This window comes from Balaenoptera musculus, chromosome 4 (assembly GCF_009873245.2).
Source record: "Balaenoptera musculus isolate JJ_BM4_2016_0621 chromosome 4, mBalMus1.pri.v3, whole genome shotgun sequence".
NCBI lineage: Eukaryota > Metazoa > Chordata > Mammalia > Artiodactyla > Balaenopteridae > Balaenoptera > Balaenoptera musculus.
The window spans coordinates 79,305,973-79,328,830 of NC_045788.1; the positions used below are offsets into that span (position 1 = coordinate 79,305,973).

The window sequence follows — 22,858 nt, forward strand, 5'->3', positions numbered from 1 at the left end:
CGAAACTCTGGAGCTGGACTGCCTGGGTTCGAATTTCAGCTCTGCCACTTAGCCTTGTGTCATTCACAATCCAGTAACTGAACTGCTCTGCACCTCAGCTTGTTCATATGTAAAATGACAATAAAAAAGAACCTATCTCATATGTTTGTTGTAAGAGTTCTCTCTCTCTCTCTCTCTCTCTCTCTCTCTCTATATATATATATACTTAAAACCATGCCTGGCACATAGTAAGCATTCAGTAGGTTGTATTGTTAAGAAGACTGCCCTCAGAACGGTGCCTGGTACACAGTACATCACTGGCTTATAGTAAAGGTTTGCTGAATGAATGAATGAACATTCTGCTTTTGTGATTACTTGCCTCCAGTTTTATCCATTTCATTGTATTCTCCAGATAAGGAATATAGCAGAGGGTAACTTCTGAATGGAAGGTTAGGTTGAGAGTCAAAGGGAGTGATCTCGAGGTTGGGGTGGATTCAGTTTCAAGCCCAAAGCAGGAGGGCTGAGTGAACACTGGGAGTTTTAAAGTTGAGAGTCCTGGTGACTGCAAGAGAGAAGGGGCATTTTTAGTTGAGTCAGTCTGACCCCGGTGCCATGAAGAGGGGTGCCCACATATTGAGCTGACCTTCCCAGGATATAAACCTAGATTTCTTTCCACCTCTCCACCATCCAGCTCTGTCTAAAATAAGAATCTGTACTGGCTTAGGCCTGGATTGATGTTAGAGATCCAGAGCTTCAAGGCAGCAGCAGGAATTTACTTCCAGATAAACACTGTCCTTTGTTTATCTTCAAAACGTATTAAAGCTCACACTTATGTGCAATGAAGGTCATTTAGAGTTACTAAAACCCAATAGAAGTGCAGCCCAGGTTTGGAAGTGCAATATAAATGAGAGAGGGGTTATGTTTTCCTCTATTGGCTGACGACCTTGGGCAATTCCCCTAATCTTTCTGGGCCTTGGTTTCCTCCTCTGACACTCTGTGGCTTGATGACTAATATAAAAGGTTATTTAAAGAACACAATAATAATAATTATAGTGGATCAACCCAGCAGGGGCTAAAGATTTCTTCTGGTAAAGAGTAAGAAAGAAATCAAGGAAAAAAGATAAGGATTTAGCCACAGCGAAAGTTCCTGAATTCTAGGTTAAGAAGTTAATGAAGCCCTTAAGCTAAAGACATCAGTGAAAATTTTGGAGCAGGAGAATGATAAGTTTAAAGAGTTTATAGAAGGAATTATCTGCGCAGGTAAATAGAATGGACTAGAGGAGAAAGAAGCTGGAGGAAAAGAGACGAGTTCGAGGTTGGTACCGGATCCAGGGTCTTACCACATGTCTGAGGGAATAGGCAGGAAGGGACACATATCAGGCAAATTTTGAAGAAAGTGACGGTGTCTGAGTGTAAATCAAGTATTAGGAGGAAGGAGGGAAATGAGCTTTTTTTTTTGACCACTGTGATGTTCTGAGTCAAAGATGACTTAGGCTTCAAGCCTGGATGGCGGATGATGGTGGAGGCTATTACAGTATGGAGAGGAGGAACAGCTTTAGGGGAGATGTTGATTTGATTTTGCATGGATTGAGTTTGGGCTGCTGTCAAGACACTGAATGGCCACATAAATCAAACAGTATGGTTTCATAAATGAGAGGGTGAATCCTGAGGATCAGGGAGGATTTCAGGGCCTTCAAAGGGGCATGGAAGGACTCAGGCATGGCAATAGTCCTATCACCTCAAAGCTCTCCTCTAAGGAGAAGGAGCCACCTCTTCTGGGGTAGAGGCAGGGCTATGATTGGTCACCCCTGGGCCTGGATGTGCTCAAGAGTGAGGTCAGAGGTGTGTTTAAGGCTGGGGAAAGCAGTATGTCACTTTCAGAATGTCACTTAGGACCACTCAACAAGGAGATCAAGGACTGGATGAGAATGCAGCAATTTGGGAAGATTTATGTTTCAGTATAATTTCCTTTACATGTACAACCAGAGCTTCCTCCTGTAGAGATTTTAAAGGTTAAAGTGTAACAATGGCAGGTGAAATTTTACAACAAGTTGCATAAATGAAGGCCATTCCTGAAACTTATGAAAAGATACCAACCTTTAGAGTTAAGCCACCCTGTGCCTGATCTTCTCTCGTTGCCTTTGTCTACATAATTAGAGTATTGTCTTTAATTCAATTCAAGGAGCTTTTATTGCATGCTTACAATGCGGAAGACACAGAGAATGAGAAAACATAGTCCTTGCCTTTAAGGACCTTACAATCCCATCATAGAAACCTGACCAACATGGAATAAGCTATTAACTGCCATAGCGAGGCTGCACGGGTACCAACTGCAATGACATGTGGGTGGCAGGCTTCCCGGGGGAGGTAGAACTGGAAGTGGACCCAGAATGACTGGCAGAATCTGAACAGAGGTGGTGGGGGCAGCAGGTGCAAAGGCTTGGAGATGGCATTGTCCACAGTATTTGTTAGAGGATCCTGGCTTAAGCACATTGAGGGAAATGGCAGGTAACTTTAGTTAGATTGAATGGGGCCAGACTGAGGAGATCTCTCTTTAGATATGTTGGTTAAGACATCTAAATACTAGAAACCAACCTCAGCAAGTTTACATGTATAACTATAATGTGGAGGTTAGAGCCCAGATGATGGAGTCAGACGGCTTGGTGTGAATCCTGATTTCACTCATTGCTAGTTGTCTAACCATGGGGAAGTTGTTTAATTTTCCTGTCCCTCAGTTTTCTTATATGTAAAATGAAGTAATACACAGAATTGTTGGGAAGATTACATAAGATAATTTATATAAAGAGATTAGAATGCTACCTGACACATACTAAATGCTCAGGAAGTTTTAGCTTTTCACTTTCTCTTACATAGCATTCTGTATTGACTGAAAAATTTTAAATTAGTTGAATCTTATAATCATAAAAAAATAGGCTTTATTTTAAAAAGTTCAGCATAGTTCATCCATAGGGAGTTTCACTGCTCTGAAGACTACTCTGTCTGAATGAAAGTCATTTCAAAAAGGTAGTAAAATCTCAGGCCCCTATACTTCTGAAGGAGAGCGCATCATTCCAATTTCACAGATGCGTAACTGGTCGGCCAACTTGGAAAGTGTTGAACAGCACATAGTAACTCCATAGGAGAAATTTGGTGATTTGGGCTACTTATCTTAGGGAAGGAATTACTTGAATAAGTAATCGCAAGGAGACTATTTCTTTCAACCATTGTCAGAGTGTATGTGAATTCGTATGACATTTTTGGATAGTAATCCAGCACTGCTAACATTTTGATATATCTGTTGACCTAGCTATTCTCACCAAAGAAATCTATCATATAGAAATGAAGGCACCAGTATGAGAATAGATGTACAAAAATACTTATTGCAGCATCATTTGTAGTTGAAGAAAACTAGAAGCAACCTTAATATTCATCACCAAGAAAACAGTTGGTTAAATTATGAAATGCCCATGCTGTGGAATGTATACATCCAGGGAATAAATTCAGTCTATGTGTAGCCCAGAAGGGATATTCATGATATATTGTGAATAACAATGGAAAATTGCAGAATGATGTGTGTACTATGATTTCACTTTTGTTAAAAAACAAAACAAAACAAAAAACAACAACAATCATGTGTGTATATATTTGTATTAATGTGGAGAGATGTGTAGGACATACACCTAGCTATTAACATTTATTACCTCAGGGCCACGAAAACTATGTGTCTACAGTCTGACTTGTTAAAATGCACATGTATTGCTTTTGTAATTAAAAATATATATATATAGTAAGGTGGGGTGGATTTTGGAGGGAAATTAACATGAAGACCAAGATTGAAATCACTCAACTGCTTTAAATCAATCCTGGTACTCAGACCCTGAATTATAATCTTGTTTTAGGAAGACTTTGTGGGGTAACTGGGGTCTTTATTCAGTCATCACTAGATAATCCCAAAGAGAAGAGGTAGAAAACGGTGGATGAATATATTTACTACAGTGATCAGAAAGCAGAGACTCTTAAAATTAGAGATCAGGAAGTTTGATGTTGATTCCCAGCAAAGTCCAGGAACAAATCACTAAAAAGTTTGCTTGCATGTATTTAGGAAATAAAGTAGCAATTTTTAGGAGTCTGCATTTCTGGGAATTAAGTCATGTTAAAGTTAAATTAATCATATTTTAATCAGGGGATTGTTGTAAATATAAAGAATTGAAAGTTTTCTCATAATACGTAAGTAGCCAAGATAAACATGAGTTAGAAATATACGTGAAGGTTCAGAGTATTGACTGATCTTAAAGATGCTTCTAGAGGTAGGTGTCTACCCTTGACCTTCTCCTTTCAAGTTCTTAGCTATAGTTATGAAAAAGGAGTCTACAAAATATGTCATATATCTGCATATAGATAATAGATATAAATGACATAAAGTTTGGAGGGAGAGCTAAGTATTCTTAAGGATAAGATTAGCATGTGAAAAATTCCCGACAGGTTGGAGAGACTACAATAATAATATGTGAAGGAACTGGGTTACATGGAAAGTTCATTCAGGTTCAAAAAGTCAACTCCACAAGAAAGCAAGCAAGCTGGATCAATAAGAATACAGACCTTTAAAAGCTGAAGTATTGTGGGTAACCCTAAAGCGACTCTTGGGTGAAGCAATGGAGGATTACAACAAAGAACAAGTGCACGTGTGCCTCTGGTGTACCCTGGGGGAGAAGGCCTGGTATACGGAGCCCGGTCCTGGGACCACAGTACAAACTGAACACACTCAGAGTAGAGTGACCAGAGAGAGGAAGCCTCTGGAATTCATGTGTGCAGTGCCACGTAAGGGCAGGGGTTGACTCTTGAATTACTTGCGTGGTAGTCTCTGTTCAAGAAAAGTTCTCTGCAGGGGTTGGGAGCGACAAGGGTGTGGAGGGGAAACCCTTGCTCTGCCTTTGCCCTGCCATCAAGCAAGTTCTGTTACCGCTCCCTTTTTCCTAACCCCACACACATTCCACCTACGTAAAGCCAGGTTTTCTAGAGTGTGGGCAGTGTACCCCTGGGCAAGACAGTTTAAGGTAGCACATAGACCCAGCCTTAAATAACATCAAATCTCATGGTGAAATTGCTAGTCCGGCTCTAAATTTCTTTCAGTCCACTGATTACATATATAGAAGAAAGTCTCTGTTTGGTGTTGATAAGTTTTTGACATCTCCCTTATACTTGTTAATCTTTTCTTTTTAATAAGGAAAAAACAGGCCTGGGGCATAGAGCTTGCAGCAAGCCACGGTATCTAGTTGGAATTTTAAACATTGTTATGCTCTCATTGTATTTATTTTTAGGATTAATTTATGATAAGGGAAACTGGTTTTCCATTTAAGGTAATGATCTAAAGTTTCTGATGGGGAGCAACATAAAATGTGAGGGAGTCTAACAGTGATTTAAAGTAAGAGAACAGGAAGTGCAGCCTCATACAGCCCAGGGTAGGTCTGTCTCTAGGGAGGTTCTTGCTGGGAACCTGGGTGGAGTAAAGGGAGGGATAAAACAAAAGAGGGGTTTGGGTTTTGGAAAAAAAAAAAAAAAAAGAACTCCAATCCTGCATATTGAAGAAGTTTCTTCAAACATGTTGTTCTACCGACTGGGGTGGACGGTGCAGAAAACAAAGTGTGTCTGTGAGCATTCACAATGCATCACCTGTACTTCCGACAAAGGCTCCCTCTCTCTCCTGGTGACCTAGGTGACTTGGCCCAGTTGGAGCAGTTGCAGCCTGTTGCTTGCATCATTCACCCAGCCTTTACTGTGGAGAGTGAATCGGCAAGTCAGCAGTTTCCTTTCAAAGCCCATTTATTTAGGTTTTTTTAAAAAAATTCTCAAACATTGTATGTATCCCCATGTTCATAGCAGCATTATTCACAATAGCCAAAAGGTGGAAGCAATCCAAGTGTCCACTGATGGATGAATCAATAAGCAAAATGTGGTTTATACACACAATGGAACATTATTCACCCTTAAAAAGGAAGGGAATTCTGACACATGCTGCAACATGGATGAACCTTGAAAACATTATGTTAAGTAAAACAAGCCAGATACGAAAGTAAATACTGTATGGTTGTATCAGGTACTCTAGAAGAGTAGAATTCATAGAGACAGAAATTAGAATGGTGGTCACCAGGGGCTGGGGGGAGGGGCAATGGGGAGTTACTGTTTAATGGGGACAGAGTTTCAGTTCGGGATGATGAAAAAGTTCTGGAGACGGATAGTGGTAATGGCTGCACAACAATGTGAATGTAGTGAATATTACTGAATTGTACACTTAAAAATGGTTAAAATGGTTTTTAAGAGTTAAACAAAATCATTAAGTATAGAGGAATCCAATAGTACCTGGCTATGGAGAAAGCAGTGAAGGTATGTCATGTCTCTCTGTCTGTTCCCACGGCCATCGCAGCCATTCTCACCCTTCTCTGCCTTGATTTATACCCCGGGGCCACATCAACATGCCTCTTGCCTTCTGGCTTCTGGTTGCAATCACTCAGTGGGAGTACCAGAAGAATGGGGAAGGAAAGAAGAGTGAGGGTGGAGAATCTTTTTCCCTGGTTCTCTCCCTGCAGGATTGCTGCCCGATGACTGTTCCTTGACCAAGGGTCCCGCAGGCCTCTCTGTCTCCAGACTCTGGTGCTCCTTCCTCTGGCCTCTTCAGACATAGGACGGTAGTAGCTCCCACTGCCCCCAGTCCCAGGGAACTGCACTGTCCCTTGTGGTTTCCTCACTTCCTACTAACACCTTTATAAATAGTTCTTTTATTAAATTCTCAAATTACACAATTTGAGCACACCATCTGTTTCTTGTTGGACTGTGGCTTGATACAAGGTTATTTATAAACATCAAAGTCTGGGAAACACTGACCCAAAGAAAATCCACCTATATTCCCAAAAGATCTCTCTGATCCCCCAAACCTTCCAGATACCCAGAGAAGGCAATGGTAAGGGATGGTGAGTGGCACCATCTCCCTCCCCACCCTCCACCCCCTCTCTTACACCAAGCACTTCTTTCCAACTGTTATTTTTAAAAAACATTTATTTATTTATTTGGCTGCCTTGGCTCTTAGTTGCGGCACGCGGGCTTAGTTGCCCTGTGACATGTGGGATCTTAGTTCCCTGACCAGGGATCGAACCCGCATCCCCTGCATTGGAAGGCAGATTCTTAACCACTGGGCCACCAGGAAAGTCTCACAATTGCTATTTTAATATAGAGAATTCAGCATTTACTGTTTTCTCCAATCCCACAGACCGTAAATCACATTTTTTGTACACAACAGAATTCCATACCAATAAAACAATTAAACGATTCAGATATTCCATGGAGTTTTATTTGAAAAAGAAAAAAAAAAAGAGCCTTTTTCCTGTATATGTTTCTATTGAATCCTAGGTACAGATGTCCAAGGATATGGGGCAATTGCAGTTAAGTATGAATAGGAAAGTTGAAATGGTATCTTTGTAAGCTTCTTTAAATTCACAATGGAGATAAAGCTCTGTAAAATGAGCTCTCTCTCCTCTCTAAGGTGGCTAATTATGGGGAAAATAACCAAGACTTCTGCGTTCTTTCTTAGTAGTAATGGCTTAGAATAAGCTGAACCGCCACCCCCAATCCAGGGAGCTGTATCCTGCCCTTATATTAACTATATACAGGTTATTTTCAGGTCATGAGAAACAGTCTCACTTGCTTGTAAGTTCACTGGCTCAGGTAGGCAGACCGTCTTTTTACTGCAAGACAAGAGCAACAAGAGGGTGTGTCCTCAGGGCAGGTTCCTGGTTGGTCAGGAGAGAGGGCTCAGAGTTGCGTGCGCCTGTGTTTCCGTGATGTCAGGTGAAAGAATTCTACAATCGTCTATGGGATGATTACTCTTGGATTACTACGAGCCCACTCCTGTCCTCTGAGGGCCAGGTGTTGTAAGACTAATATAAATGCCTACTAGAGGCAGGGTAAAGGGGACAGGGATTCTGGATCCACACCCACGACTGTGACCAGTGGAGGCCAAAGAAGAGGAAATATGCAATGAGCAATGTTTGTTCCAATAAAATCTTACAGAGAAACTAAGTATAGCAGGTAATAAAACATATATATATATATAAATATATATTTTATATATATTGTATGTTATAATTATCTATACATATTTAATATATATATTTCAGTTAAAATGGAGTTTCTTATATTAAAGTGGGGATGGGGAATTTAAGTCCAACCTCTTTGTCTTCTTAGCGTCCCAACCCAAGATGGCCCTGCAGGAGGTGACCCTGGGTCTTTGTCACCTCCGCATCAAGGAAGCTCATACCCGTGATGAGATTGCACCTCAGCAAGTGCCACATCTAAGGTCAGGATTGGTCCTTGTGGGTGTGTCTGGGGTGGGGTGGATACGGGGCTTACTTGTCATTGATGGGCAAAGGAGCAGTGCAGAACTTCCCGATAATGACAGTCCGGTCTTTTTTCCAAACTCGGTGGGAAGGCTGAAACTTGAGTTTCACCTGGTTTATCTGGCACTGAGGGCTGGGGTGAGCTATGATTCCTTTCCCGTGGCGTTGCTGTCTAGGTCTGTAAGGGAAAGGCAAAGTAACTTACTGCCGCACATGTTTGGCCTTTGCCTCCCCTTGGCTCCTAGGGGCTCTGCGGGTAGCCCGGTCCGTTAGTTCCTGGAAGGTGGGCTCCACGGTCCTCTGCATCACCCTTACCAGCCCCTCGGCCCACACCCTCACAGCTTTGAATGTGATGCAGAAAATAGGTGTTGCTTTTTGAAAGTAAATAAGTGGACCCTGCAGCAAAATAGTAGCCCTTGGATTTTCACATCTGGAAAAGGGTCCGAGTTAGTGAAGATCTGAATTCAGGTTAGTGAAGATATGAATGCTGATTAGTGAATATCTTCAGTCTCAGGTCCATCTACCTGGAAGTAGAGGCCTCTTCTAGGATGTTCAGTTCCAAGAATTTTGTGTGAGGACTACTCTATTTTAGACTGAGTGTGAAAGTGTAGATGGAAACAAGTGAACAAACACACAACAGGCCTCGAAGCCAGACAGAGCTGCGGTGGAGTCCAGGTGTGGTCTCCTCCCAGCTGTGGCTTTGGAGTCACACAGCCCTAGGTCTAAGCCCCAGCCCCCCCTCCCCTGTGCCCTGCTCTGGCCTGTTCCAGTCCCCTCTGGGCTCAGAAAGAGGCATTGTGAGAAAGAGGGAGAGCCCGGAGGGTGCTGCTTTCCCCTCCGCTGTGGCACCGGGTGTTGTCTAAACTGAGCATGGTTTCCCTTTCCTTTCTGGCCTCTTCACACTGATGAAATGTCTTCTTTGTGTACTTTCTAACCCAGGATTAGTCATATAGTTTGTTTTGTCCTTTTGAGGATGATTCGGTAAAACTTTGTTTAAAAGCTGTTCCATTTTCTTAGTTTCTCTCTCTCTTTCTTTCTTTCTTCTTCTTTTTTTTTTTAGATTTCAAAAGTGTTTTGAAGTATTTCAGAGGAAAAAATAAGAAGATTATTCACTTTAAGGGTCTGCTTGGATGGAGAGCTTGCAAACTAGAAGGGCTACAAAGGACACTGTGAGTGAGTGGCCTGGGGACTTGGCCTGGGTAAATTTTCTAATTGGAAGGAAATCTTGGGGTTTCACAAAGTTATAGAAAGTAGGGGAAAGACCACACATAAACCCCCTCCCTTCTTTTCAATTTCTGTTCTGCAAGAGGAAACAAGAACAAAGGAATTGAAGATAATCATGTTCTGATAGCCTTCTTCGAAACAGTAACGCAAATCTCTTTGGGGAGAAAGAAGAAGGAATCTGTGGATGTCCATTACCGATCACTCAGGGAGCTTCTAACAGTGTAGTGGTTGAAGCCATACCTGGAGATTCTACTGCTACTGGTCTGGGGTGGGGCTTGCTGTCAGTATTCTTTAAAGCTCTCCAGGTGGTTCTAACAAGCAGCCAGAGTCGTGTGTCATTGTCATGATTCCTGCCAGTGTCGGCTCATCTACCAGTGGGCCGGAAAGGTGATAAAAACACCCTTGCAGAAGTAACGTGACCTTGAACTGGTCTAATGAAAATTACTCAGCTATAAACTGCAAGGCTCACGTGGCCACCCCAAGATCTGTGTGGGTGTCCTGACTGGCTGCTGTCCTGTGCTGTGCGGCCTGGGTGAGTTGGAACCCTGCCTGGTGGCAGAGTGTTTGGGAGCCCAGACGTGAGCTCCTCCCAGCAGAAACTTGTCTTTCCCTGACAGCACCGTTAATGTCCATCACTGCAGCCTGAGAAATGTTTCCAAACCCAAATCTGATCCCGTCACTCTCCTGCTTAAAATTCCCAGCAGCTCTCCAAACTGCTCTCAGGATAAAACCCAAAATCCCTACCCTGTCCTTCCAGGCATGGCATGGTCTGACCCTGACTTGCCCCTCCAACCTCCTCTCCCCATGCCTGGTCCCACTGCTGTCTGCTCCCCGTGTCGTATCTCACTAACCCCTGGTCTGGGGGGAAGGATCCTCCAAATCCTTCAGATCTTCAGAAACACTGTTTCTTCACACTTGGTCAGGCTCTATCTTATTTGTTCTCGTAGCCCCTGCCACTGCTGACAATTGTGCACTTCTGTGTATGGGCACTGGTCACATCCCTGTTTGTGCTCCATCCATCCCCCTGCAAACCACGTTTCTCAGGCTCCCCGGCACAGGGGGGAGACTGCTTCAGGCAGTGATTCGGAGCAGCTGCGTTTCCTCCCTGCTTCCAGCTCCTGCCAATCATTCCCACCCTCCACCCCCCATCCCATTCCTTGTTCTACCAACACCACCTGGCTTTGTCCCTCGGGCTCTGGGGTGGAGAGACTCCTGTTGCTGATCTCTGCATTGCCTCCCCACCCTCCTTTTGGGTTTTCAGTTCTCCCAGCACATTTGTAATTAGCTCTTTGTGTTAATTTCCTTCTATTGGAGTGCCTGGCTTGGGCTCTGGTTTCCAGACTGAGCCCTGACTGAGACAGTGATTTATCTGATTAGTCTGTCTCCTGCTGGCTTGTGAATAACTAACCAATGACTTTTTTAAGAAACATGCACCACTGCTGCTGAGTTCCTGTCCCCTGCCAGGCTTGCGGCTCCCTGCAGTTGAGGCTCTCTGCCTGCTTACCTCAAGCCTGGCCCCACCAGCTGCAAGGCCCAAGTGTGACCCAACAAAGGAAGGAAATCAGCCCCAGTTCCAGGGATTGGCACCACTCAGCATCAACCCAGCTGGCCCTCACCTTGCACTCATTTGCTAACTGACCCTCTGCCTGAGAGTCTGTTCTAGAAACCCATCTAGCACTGCTCCCCTCTCCTCACACCCCTCCGCCCAGGAGTAGGTGCTTCCCAGGCTCTGGCCAGCCCTCCCTGGGCCAATGGCTGAGGCCTTCCTACTTGCTGACATCCCTAATGCCCCCTGCCTGGATTCCTGACGCTGTTTCCTATCAGGGACCCAATCCCCAAATTCTCACCACCTGTTGGGACATTCCATTACTGCTGTCTGCCTGCTTGTCTGCTATTGTCTGAATACACTATACTTGGACCCAGTACTGATCCTGAACCTGGAACAGTTGCCCAGCATGTGTCTGTGGGTCCATCTGTGGTATGTGCCACCCTCACCCCCATCCCCAGCTCAGCTGGCTCCACCCACCCATCAGTGATCACACAGTGCCTGTCCTGGGCTATATGTGCATGTATGTAAATGGAAGGAGAGAAGCCAGCCATGTGGGACGCTTACGTACATGGTGATCTTGACCGAGGAGGTGACGCTGCTGCTAAGGAAGGTGACCGTGATGCAGGTGTCCTTGTTTCTCGGCTCCTGCAAGTAAAACTCCACGAGGCTGTGGTGCACTAGGAAACCAAAGCAGAGCAGACAGCTGGGCCAGAGATCAGTGGGTGCAATGCACAAAATGTCCCAGAGAGCAGCAGGGCAGTTAGGAAATCTCGCTCTAGCTCTTAGCAGCTGTGTGACCTGGAGCAGATTACCTGTTGTCGCAGGTTCTCAGCTTCCTCTAGTGTAAATTGGGATCATAAAATTACATACCCCACAGGTCTGAATGAGAATTAAATGAGTTAATGCATATAAAGTCCTTAGACAGTGCCTGTGCCTAGGAATCATTCAATACATGATAGTTTTTATTATTACTTTTAATCCTAGAATGTGCCACTCTTTGGCACTGTGTCACTCTTTGTTACCAACAAGTGACATTATCCTGATGGTGTGATTTTGAAAGAACCAAAAAGGGTCTATCTTATACTAAACAATTAACTCATAAAATAGAGCAACGCCCCTCCCCCCCTTAGCATACACCCTGTGTCGGGGAACCCACCACGTGTGCAGGAGATGACTACTGCCCTCCCTGTGGTGGCTGGGTGCCTGTGTGGCATCTCCACCCACTTGGGCAGCACAGACACTGAGGCTCTCAAAGCTGGTATTGTCGACACAGACTGGCTGAACAGCCTGGTTCACGGTGATATCCCAAGACCTGCTGTCCCTTTGACAAGAGAGGTTAAGAAGGATTACAGCTTCCCCAGCACCCCATCCTTTCCTCATTTAGGGGTAAGCCCATCTGGTGGCACCATGCAGTGACTTCGGTCTCCGAACATTTTCACAGACTCCTTTGGTGGTTGGGACATAGCTAGAGCTCTGCCCTACCTGTACTTTTTCATTTGTCATGTTTTATGGGTGAATATTGGGAGGAGGGACTAAGTGAATTTAAGGAGAGTCAGTCTAAGTTGGAGGAGTGATGTGGTCCATCGGGGCTCATGGGGTTAGTAACAGGACTCACTGCCAGGAACCCAGAAGAAGACAAGAGAGCGCTACACGCTCCCCCCTCCACAGAGCGGAATATTAGATGCCACGTCCCTTCTGTCTCTCTTTCTCAGTTGTTTATTATGGATGCAGATTGTTATGTTGATGGGCAAGGGCTGAACTGGAGTGGATATTTGCAATGTGGAAAAAAGGCTAAATTACATAGCTTTAGGAATTTAATTCTCTGGGCTGAGTTTGATATATTATATCGCTTCTTCCTTTATCAGCATGTATCACTGATTAAGAAAGTTTCCTGAGGTTCTGCTTCTCTCTTCTCTGATTACCCTGAAAGCCCTAGGAGGGCCAGGTCTGCTAACGTTGGGTGGGTGGGAGCTGGTAGTGAAATCCAACCTGCTTGGGAACATGACATGGGAAACAGCACATGAGCCCTGGATGGTTTGCCAGGGGAACTGGGTCCAAGGCCAGGCCTGCTGCTTACTAGTTGTATCGCCTTGCCTAAGTCAGTGAACCTCTCTGTGCCTCAGTTCCTTCATCTATAATCAATAACTCCCAACATCACCTCACAGAACATGATGAGGGTTAAATGAGGTGATGCGGAGAAAACATTTCGGGTGAAACATTGCTCTACAAGAGAAAAGTAATATTGTTAGAAAAATGAATTTTTTGGAGAAGATTCTCTGTCCATTCTGATGCCTGCCTGGCAGAGGCCAAGGGTGACTGCAGGCCAAGAGTGCTGGGCAATGGGAGCTCAGTGCCATGATGGCTTGGGAGTGGGTAAGAGCGGGAGCTGCCAGGTGGGCTGCCAGGTGGGCGCCCCGTACCCCCCACCCCCAGGAGAGGGAAGGCTCAGAGGAGGCAGGCCCGCTGAGGTTTTTAAACAGACACAGCCATCCTTCTGGGGGAATGGGGAGGGAGTCTCACAACAAAAATGAAACAGTCAGAAAATGTATGGCTTGGTGAATCACGCTTAGCAGGGACCTAAAAGTGCCTTTAACTTCCAGGTGTTCCTCGGGCTCCCTGGCTGTGTGTACAGAGAGGAGCCGCCGTGAAGCTGCCCTGGAGCTGGAAGTAGAAACGGGGTGTCTGGTCCCAGCAGCCCTGCCTCCGACCCAGACAAGGTCCTCCCTCAGGCTGGCCTCTGAGGGGCGGCAAGACCCAAGAGTAACTGAGAAATACAGCTGAAAAGAGCGGGTTCTTGGAAGAGGGGGCAGAGACAGAAGTATGGAGGCAGATGATGACCTGGAAAAGGTAAAGATTTTGGAGTCAGAAGACCTGGAGTTGAATGCTGACTTCTTCACCCACCCATGTAGCCTTGGGCACATCACCGCTCGGGGCTGGGTTCTCAGATGAGCTGATACATGTGGAAAGCCCACCGATGACTCTTGTAACCCACTTTATTCCTAAGAAGTAACCACGTATTCTCTCTGGCATGAAGTTAGAAACACCCCCATCTCGTCTCCCAAATTCTCCCATTGACAGAGGGAAGGGAATTATTACTTACTGAGTTCCAAGCACTGTGCTGGTGATTGTCTGTGTACTAGGTATTTTATTTTATCCTCACAATTGATTCTTTGAAATAGGTACTGTTATTTTTCCCATTTTCCACATAAGTATATAGAGGTTCAGAAAGGTTAAAAAAAACTTGCTCCTGATGACACAGCTGGTAAACGGAGAAGCCGAGATTCAAATCCAGGTCTGAGTGACCACAGAGCCTGAGCTTCGGGCTCTGTCTCACACTTCACCAGGCCCTCTAGTACCAGGAAGGTATAGCCACAAAGATCCCTCCACCAACCAACCAGACACCAGCTGATCAGAAAATCATTTAGAATTAGGGTGGTCATATAATGTCCCATCCAAACCAGCGTACTTCTATTCTGAACACACAATAAACCAGGATAACAGGACCCCAGGATAACAAAATCAGGAAGTATAGTCAACCTAGTTAAGATGAAAATAGCATAGGGAAGGAGGATGGTTCAGCCTGTAATGTATGTCATAGATTCTAAGACACCCTTTTCTCTCACATTAAACATCTCTCACAATCGCTGGCATCTTAGCTTCAATGAAATGCAGTGGTTAGGAGCCATAGTAAACAGCTGGAATATGTATATGAAGGTTCAGTATTCCTCACGGATCCTGACCTAGGAGGGCTGCCAGAGTGGGAGACACATAGGATGGGCAATAAGGAGGGGGAAATGTATGAAGGAAGGAGAAATCCAAAAGGTACTCCCAAATACCACTCCAGAGAGAACCTACACTGGAAGGCAGGTTTCCATGTTGGGGTGGGGAGGAATGAGAACCAGTGTACCGACAGTAAGGTAAGACGCCCCCAGGTTCTCATCCATAGAGCAGTGGTTTGGGCTAGCTCTGAAAAGTTTTGGTTCCATCTAAGACCAGTTGCTGCTGTCTCCCACCTCTCCCTTCCCATGGCATTTTTGCCCCAGTTCTTCACCTCCCACTTCAGCTACCATGCTAGGCTGGACACAGCCCAAGACGGAGCCCTGGACTCAGCTGGGCAGCACACTGGCTGAGCTGAGCAGCTCATTTGCCCGCACTCACCACAATATGGAGCCGTGGAAGTGGTCAGGAGGTAGACACTCACTTCCTTGGGAAGCGGCTCTATCTTAACACCACCTTGTTCCACGAGCCCTGGAGATAAAGAAGCAAAGACAGCAGAGCCCTGAGGAGGTCATTTCAGGGCTCCACAGCACCCAGCCATGTATCGATTAATTCATGCACCCATTTATTCCACAGACAACTGCACCGTATACTCATGATGTGCCATGCCCTGCAGTGAGTCCTGGGATACAAGCAACCCCATCCAGATGGGAATAAACATATAGGTAGACAAAAAATACATTCTGCAGATTACCTGGCCCATTCCCAGGAAGTATTTATAAGAAATTTGAAATGATGTCTTCAACTTGCAAAACAATCTATATGACAGTTGTTTTAATGGCATTTGTATCCTGCGCACTGGAGCACAGGGAGGTGTTTGCGCTGAAGAATAGTGGTTGACAAGTCAGAGAAGGGCATTCCAGGCAGAAAGTACAGTCTGGGCAAAGGGACACAGGGTGAGGAAACATGAAGTACTCTTGGCAGTATGAGTAGTTACAATCCCTGCGGTGTTTGGAAAAAAGGGAAAGTCTAGCGAGAGATGAGGCGGGGCACTGTGAAGTTAAACCGTCTGGTCCATCACATCTGTGGGAAACAGTGACATATGCCCGATGAGTAGGAAGTAATGTTGATTTGCTTTATTATGGGAAACCACCCCTACTTTAACATTTTGTCAAGCTGATATTCATTTCATTTCTATAAGCAATGGCAGGCTGCTGCGGTTCTGAGTGGCAGCCAGGAGTGGGAAGTGGGAGAGTGAGGGAGGGGGAGGACCCATTTACACTACCCAGGCGTTTTCCTGGAGCCCTCCACACTGGATGACCCCAGGATATTCACAGCCATGATCTGCACAGGGTGAGTTGAGGCTGGAGCCTCAGCCTTCCTGAGCCCTTCTCTCCAGACTGGCCTGGATCATCCAGGAGTGTGCCCAGGCCACTCGGCAGTTAGGAACCCCTCCAGCTGGCATGTGGGCTCACACCTCTAAGGTGGGCACAGTGTGCCAGCCTCGGGGATTCCCCCAAAACACTTTGACTTACAGCCTATCAGGATTTGGAGAACGGCTGGCCTAGCAAGGAAGACCTACGGTGAGCAGCGGGTCCGAGAGTGGGTACAGGCAATCTGGACTATACCAGTGCTTCTGGAGAGCATCCTGAGGCTGGACTTACATGCCAGTGCCTGTGTGTGTGTGTGTGAGGGTTGTATGCAGAGCCAGTATGGCATCAGGTAGCAGTATAGAGGGTGAGGGGTGGGACGCAGAGAGCTAAACACCACCTTCCAGGTGAGGACAGGCTGAACGACTCATTGCTTAAGTTTTCTTTACCCCACTTGGATAGACCTCTTGACCATAGGAGATCAGGACTTAAAGAGGTGATAAGACTTGAACTTTCCCCAAACTGTCAAAGGAAGCCAAAGGGGTAGCATTTACCGATCCTTGGACAGGAAAGCAGAAAAGGGTTGAAACAATCCAGACAGTGTCCAGCAAGGAAGACCTTGTAGCTGGTACAAGGAAAGGCCATCAATGGACAGGAATTCTCCAGGGCGCTGATGTAGAGGTGCACAGCCCTCATGTGATCACAGATCAGATAACTGTAGCCTGAACAGGGCAGAAAGAACACAACGAAGGTTTCAGTTCAAGACAAATGGAAACTCCCTCCATGCTACTTACTGTAATTCTATTGAATTTTATACTCCAACAGGCTATAAATACATGGGATGTCCCCCGAGCCACATTTTTAAAATATTAATGAACATGGTTACTACACTCTCACTTTTCTTTTTAATTTTCCTGGATAACTTAGTTAATTTACCAAGAAAATTGTTTACATACACACCCATTCTTCCACGATCATAAAAACTCTCTTTCAGAAAATGGGAGCATACAGAGAGCTGGCGATCCTGACCCTCCCTCTCAAAACGGATATCTGTCTGTACATTTTTACCTTCTTCAGCATCACCCACACAACCAATTTTTTACAACCTCATTATACCCAACCCAGCAACAAGACAATCAGGGGAGTCCCCCACAGTTCACAGTCCATCCACGAAAGCCAATGCGTTAGACCTTCAAGATGGCAGAGTAAGACACGGAGATCAACTCCCTCCCCACAAATACATCAAAAATACATCTACATGTGGAACAGCTCCTGTAGAACACCTACTGAACGCTGGCAGAAGACCTCAGACTTCCCAAAAGGCAAGAAAATCCCCACGTACCTGGGTAGGGCAAAAGAAAAAAGAAAAAACAGAGACAAAAAAATAGGGATGGGATCTGCCCCTCGGGAAGGGAGCTGTAAAGGAGGAAAGGTTTCCACACACTAGGAAACCCCTTCACTGGAGGAGACGGCGGGTGGAGGAGCGGGGGAGCTTCGGAACCACAGAGGAGAGCGCAGCAACAGGGGTGTGGAGGGCAAAGCGGAGAGATTCCCGCACGGAGGATCGGTGCCGACCAGCACTCACCAGCCCGAGAGGCTTGTCTGCTCACCCGCCGGGGCGGGCGGGGGCTGGGAGCTGAGGCTCGGGCTTCGGAGGTCGGATCCCAAGGAGAGGACTGGGGTTGGCTGCGAGAACACAGCCTGAAGGGGTTAGTGCACCACAGCTAGCAGGGAGGGAGTCCGGGAGGAAGTCTGAAACTGCCTAAGAGGCAAGAGACCATTGTTTCGAGTGCACGAGGAGAGGGGATGCAGAGCACCGCCTAAACGAGCTCCAGAGACGGGCACAAGCCGCGGCTATCAGCACAGACCCCAGAGACGGGCATGAAACGCTAAGGCTGCTGCTGCAGCCACCAAGAAGCCTGTGTGCGAGCACAGGTCACTCTCCACACCTCCCCTCCCGGGAGCCTGTGCAGCCACCACTGCCAGGGTCCCGTGATCCAGGGACAAGTTCCCCAGGAGAACACATGGTGCGCCTCAGGCTGTTGCAATGTCACACTGGCCTCTGCTGCTACAGGCTCACCCTGCGTTCCAATTATAACTACTGTACCCCTCCCTCCCCCCAGCATGAGACAGCCAGAGCCCCCTAATCAGCCGCTGCTTTAACCCCCTTCTGTCTGGGCCGGGAACAGATGCCTGAGGGCAACCTACACGCAGAGGCAGGGCCAAAACCAAAGCTGAACCCCAGCAGCTGTGCAAACAGAAAGGGAAATTTCTCCGTGCAGCCTCAGCAGCAGAAGATTAAATCCCCACAATCAACTTGAGGTTCCCTACATCTGTGGAATACCTGAATAGACAACGAATCAACACAAAATTGAGGTGGTGGACTTTGGGAGCAATGGTAAACTTGGGGTTTGCTGTCTGTAACTGATTTGTTTCTGATTTTTATGTTTATCTTAGTATAGATTTTAGCACTTGTTATCATTGGTGGATTTGTTTATTGGTTTGGTTGCTCTCTTGTTTTTATTATTATTTTATTATTACTTTTTAAAAATAATTTTTATTTTATTTTATTTATTTTCTTTCTTTCTTTTTTTCTCCCTCTTCTTCTGAGGCGTGTGGCTGACAGGGTCTTGGTGCTCCGGCCTGGTGTCAGGCCTGAGCCTCTGAGGTGGGAGAGCTGAGTTCAGGACACTGGACCACCAGAGACCTCCTGGCCCCACATAATATCAATCGGCGAGAACTCTCCAAGAAATCTCCGTCTCAATGCTAAGACCCAGCTCCACCCAACGGAGCTGGGCATGGCATAGGGCATCCAGCAAGCTCCAGTGCTGGACGCCCCATGCCAAACAACTAGCAAGACAGGAACACAACACAACCCATTAGCAGAGAGGCTGCTTAAAATCATACTAAGTTCACAGACACCCCAAAACACACCACCGTACACAGCCTTGCCCACCAGAAAGACAAGATCCAGCCCCACCCACCAGAACACGGGCACCGGTCCCCTCCACCAGGAAGCCTACACAAGCCACTGGACCAATCTCACCCACTGGGCATAGACACCAAAAACAACAGGAACTATGAACCTGCAGCCTGCAAAAAGGAGACCCCAAACACAGTAAGTTAAACAAAATGAGAAAACAGAGATATATGCAACAGATGAAGGAGCAAGGTAAAACCCCACCAGACCAAACAAATGAAGAGGAAACAGGCAGTCTACCTGAAAAAAGAATTCAGAGTAATGATAGTAAAGGTGATCCAAAATCTTGGAAATAGAATGCAGAAAATACAAGAAACATTTAACAAGGAACAAGAAGAACTAAAGAGCAAACAAACAATAATGAACAACACAATAAATGAAATTTAAAATTCTCTAGAAGGAATCAATAGCAGAATAACTGAGGCAGAAGAATGGATAAGGGACCTGGAAGATAAAATAGTGGAAACAACTACCACAGAGCCGAATAAAGAAAAAAGAATGAAAAGAATTGAGGACAATCTCAGAGACCTCTGGGACAACATTAAATGTGCCAACATTTGAATTATAGGGGTCCCAGAAGAAGAAGACAAAAAGAAAGGGTCTGACCTACAATAACAAACCCAAAACATTTAAGAAAATGGGAATAGGAACATACATATCGATAATTACCTTAAATGTAAATGGATTAAATGTTCCCACCAAAAGACACAGGCTGGCTGAATGGATACAAAAACAAGACCCATATATATGCTGTCTACAAGAGACCCACTTCAGACCTAGAGAAACATACAGACTGAAAGTGAGGGGATGGAAAAAGATATTCCATGCAAATGGAAATCAAAAGAAAGCTGGAGTAGCAATTCTCATATCAGACAAAATAGACTTTAAAATAAAGACTATTACAAGAGACAAAGAAGGACACTATATAATGATCAAGGGATCGATCCAAGAGGAAGGTATAACAATTGTAAATATTTATGCACCCAACATAGGAGCACCTCAATACATAAGGCAAATACTAACAGCCATAAAAGGGGAAATCGACAGTAACACAATCATAGTAGGGGACTTTAACACCCCACTTTCACCAATGGACAGATCATCCAAATTGAAAATAAATAAGGAAACACAAGCTTTAAATGATACATTAAACAAGATGGACTTAATTGGTATTTATAGGACATTCCACCCAAAAACAACAGAATACACATTTTTCTCAAGTGCTCATGGAACATTCTCCAGGATAGATCATATCTTGGGTCACAAATCAAGCCTTGGTAAATTTAAGAAAATTGAAATTGTATCAAGTATCTTTTCCGACCACAAGGCTATGAGACTAGATATCAATTACAGGAAAAGATCTGTAAAAAATACAAACACATGGAGACTACACAATACACTACTTAATAACGAAGTGATCACTGAAGAAATCAAAGGGGAAATAAAAAAAATACCTAGAAACAAATGACAATGGAGACACAACGACCCAAAACCTATGGGATGCAGCAAAAGCAGTTCTAAGAGGGAAGTTTATAGCAATACAAGCCTACATCAAGAAATAGGAAACATCTTGAATAAACAACCTAACCTTGCACCTAAAGCAATTAGAGAAAGAAGAACAAAAAAAAAACCCCAAAGCTAGCAGAATGAAAGAAATCATAAAGATCAGATCAGAAATAAATGAAAAAGAAATGAAGGAAACAATAGCAAAAATCAGTGAAACTAAAAGCTGGTTCTTTGAGAAGATAAACAAAATTGATAAACCATTAGCCAGACTCATCAAGAGAAAAAGGGAGAAGACTCAGATCAATAGAATTAGAAATGAAAAAGGAGAAGTAACCACTGACACTGCAGAAATACAAACGATCATGAGAGATTACTACAAGAAACTTTATGCCAATAAAATGGACAATCTGGAAGAAATGGACAGATTCTTAGAAATGCACAACCTGCCGAGACTGAACCAGGAAGAAACAGAAAATATGAACAGACCAATCACAAGTAATGAAATTGAAACTGTGATTAAAAATCTTCCAACAAACAAAAGCCCAGGACCAGATGGCTTCACAGGCGAATTCTATCAAATATTTAGAGAAGAGTTAACACCCATCCTTCTCAAACTCTTCCAAAATATTGCAGAGGGAGGAACACTCCCCAACTCATTCTACAAGGCCACCATCACCCTTATACCAAAACCAGACAAAGATGTCAAACACAAAAAAAAACTACAGACCAATATCACTGATGAACATAGATCTAAAAATCCTCAACAAAATACTTGCAAACAGAATCCAACAGCACATTAAAAGGATCATACACCATGATGAAGTGGGATTTATCCCAGGAATGCAAGAATTCTTCAGTATATGCAAATCAACCAATGTGATACAGTATATTAACAAATTGAAGGATAAAAAACTATGATAAACTCAATAGATGCAGAAAAAGCTTTCCACAAAATTCAACACCCACTTATGATAAAAACTCTCCAGAAAGTAGGCATAGAGGGAACTTACCTCAACATAATAAAGGCCATATATGACAAGCCCACAGCCAACATCGTTCTCAATGGTGAAAAACTGAAACCATTTCCTCTAAGATCAGGAACAAGACAAGGTTGTCTACTCTCACCACTATTATTCAACATAGTTTTGGAAGTGTTAGCCACAGCAATCAGAGAAGAAAAAGAAATAAAAGGAATCCAAATTGGAAAAGAAGAAATAAAACTGTCACTGTTTGTAGATGACATGATACTATACATAGAGAATCCTAAAGATGCTACCAGAAAACTACTAGGGCTAATCAATGAATTTGGTAAAGTAGCAGGATACAAAATTAATGCACAGAAATCTCATGCATTCCTATACACTAATGACGAAAAATCTGAAAGAGAAATTAAGGAAACATTCCCATTTACCACTGCAACAAAAAGAATAAAATACCTAGGAATAAACCTAACTAAGGAGACAAAAGATCTGTATGCAGAAAATTATAAGACACTGATGAAAGAAATTAAAGACGATACAAACAGATGGAGAGATATACCATGTTCTTGGATAGGAAGAATCAACATTGTGTAAATGAGTATACTTCCCAAAGCAATCTACAGATTCAAAGCAATCCCTATCAAACTGTCAATGGCATTTTTCACAGAACTAGAACAAAAAATTTCACAATTTGTATGGAAACACAAAAGACCCCGAATAGCCAAAGCAATCTTGAGAAAGAAAAACGGAGCTGGAGGAATCAGGTTCCCTGACTTCAGAATATAGTACAAAGCTACAGTAATCAAGACAGTATGGTAGTGGCACAAAAACAGAAATATAGATCAATGGTACAGGATAGAAAGCCCAGAGATAAACCCACGCACATATGGTCACCTTGTTTTTGATAAAGGAGGCAAGAGTATACAATGGAGAAAAGACATCCTCTTCAATAAGTGGTGCTGGGAAAACTGGACAGCTACATGTAAAAGAATGAAATTAGAACACTCCCTAACACCATATACAAAAATAAACTCAGAATGGATTAAAGACCTAAATATAAGGCCCGACACTATAAAACTCTTTGGGGAAAACATAGGCAGAACACTCTATGACATAAATCACAGCAACATCCTTTTTGACCCATATCCTAGAGAAATGGAATTAAA

General features: G+C 44.3%; 1 protein-coding gene across 3 annotated transcripts in view; it reads right to left on the minus strand.

Moving 5' to 3' along the window:
* Positions 1-7,253: 7,253 nt before the first annotated feature.
* The window catches only part of PLA1A (phospholipase A1 member A), a 32,802-nt gene continuing 17,197 nt past the window's right edge, over positions 7,254-22,858 (minus strand). The window contains exons 7-11 of one of the 3 annotated variants that reach the window (XM_036851493.1): positions 16,781-16,948; positions 15,298-15,387; positions 11,708-11,816; positions 8,380-8,544; positions 7,254-7,715 (exon numbers count right to left, since the gene is read on the minus strand). In XM_036851493.1, coding sequence (XP_036707388.1) covers positions 7,631-7,715; positions 8,380-8,544; positions 11,708-11,816; positions 15,298-15,387; positions 16,781-16,948 — 617 coding nt within the window. In that variant the 3' untranslated portion in view covers positions 7,254-7,630. Of the gene's footprint in view, positions 7,716-8,379; positions 8,545-11,703; positions 11,817-15,297; positions 15,388-16,780; positions 16,949-22,858 lie in introns of those variants that run through there. The other 2 variants (XM_036851494.1, XM_036851495.1) reach the window with 2 other exon arrangements.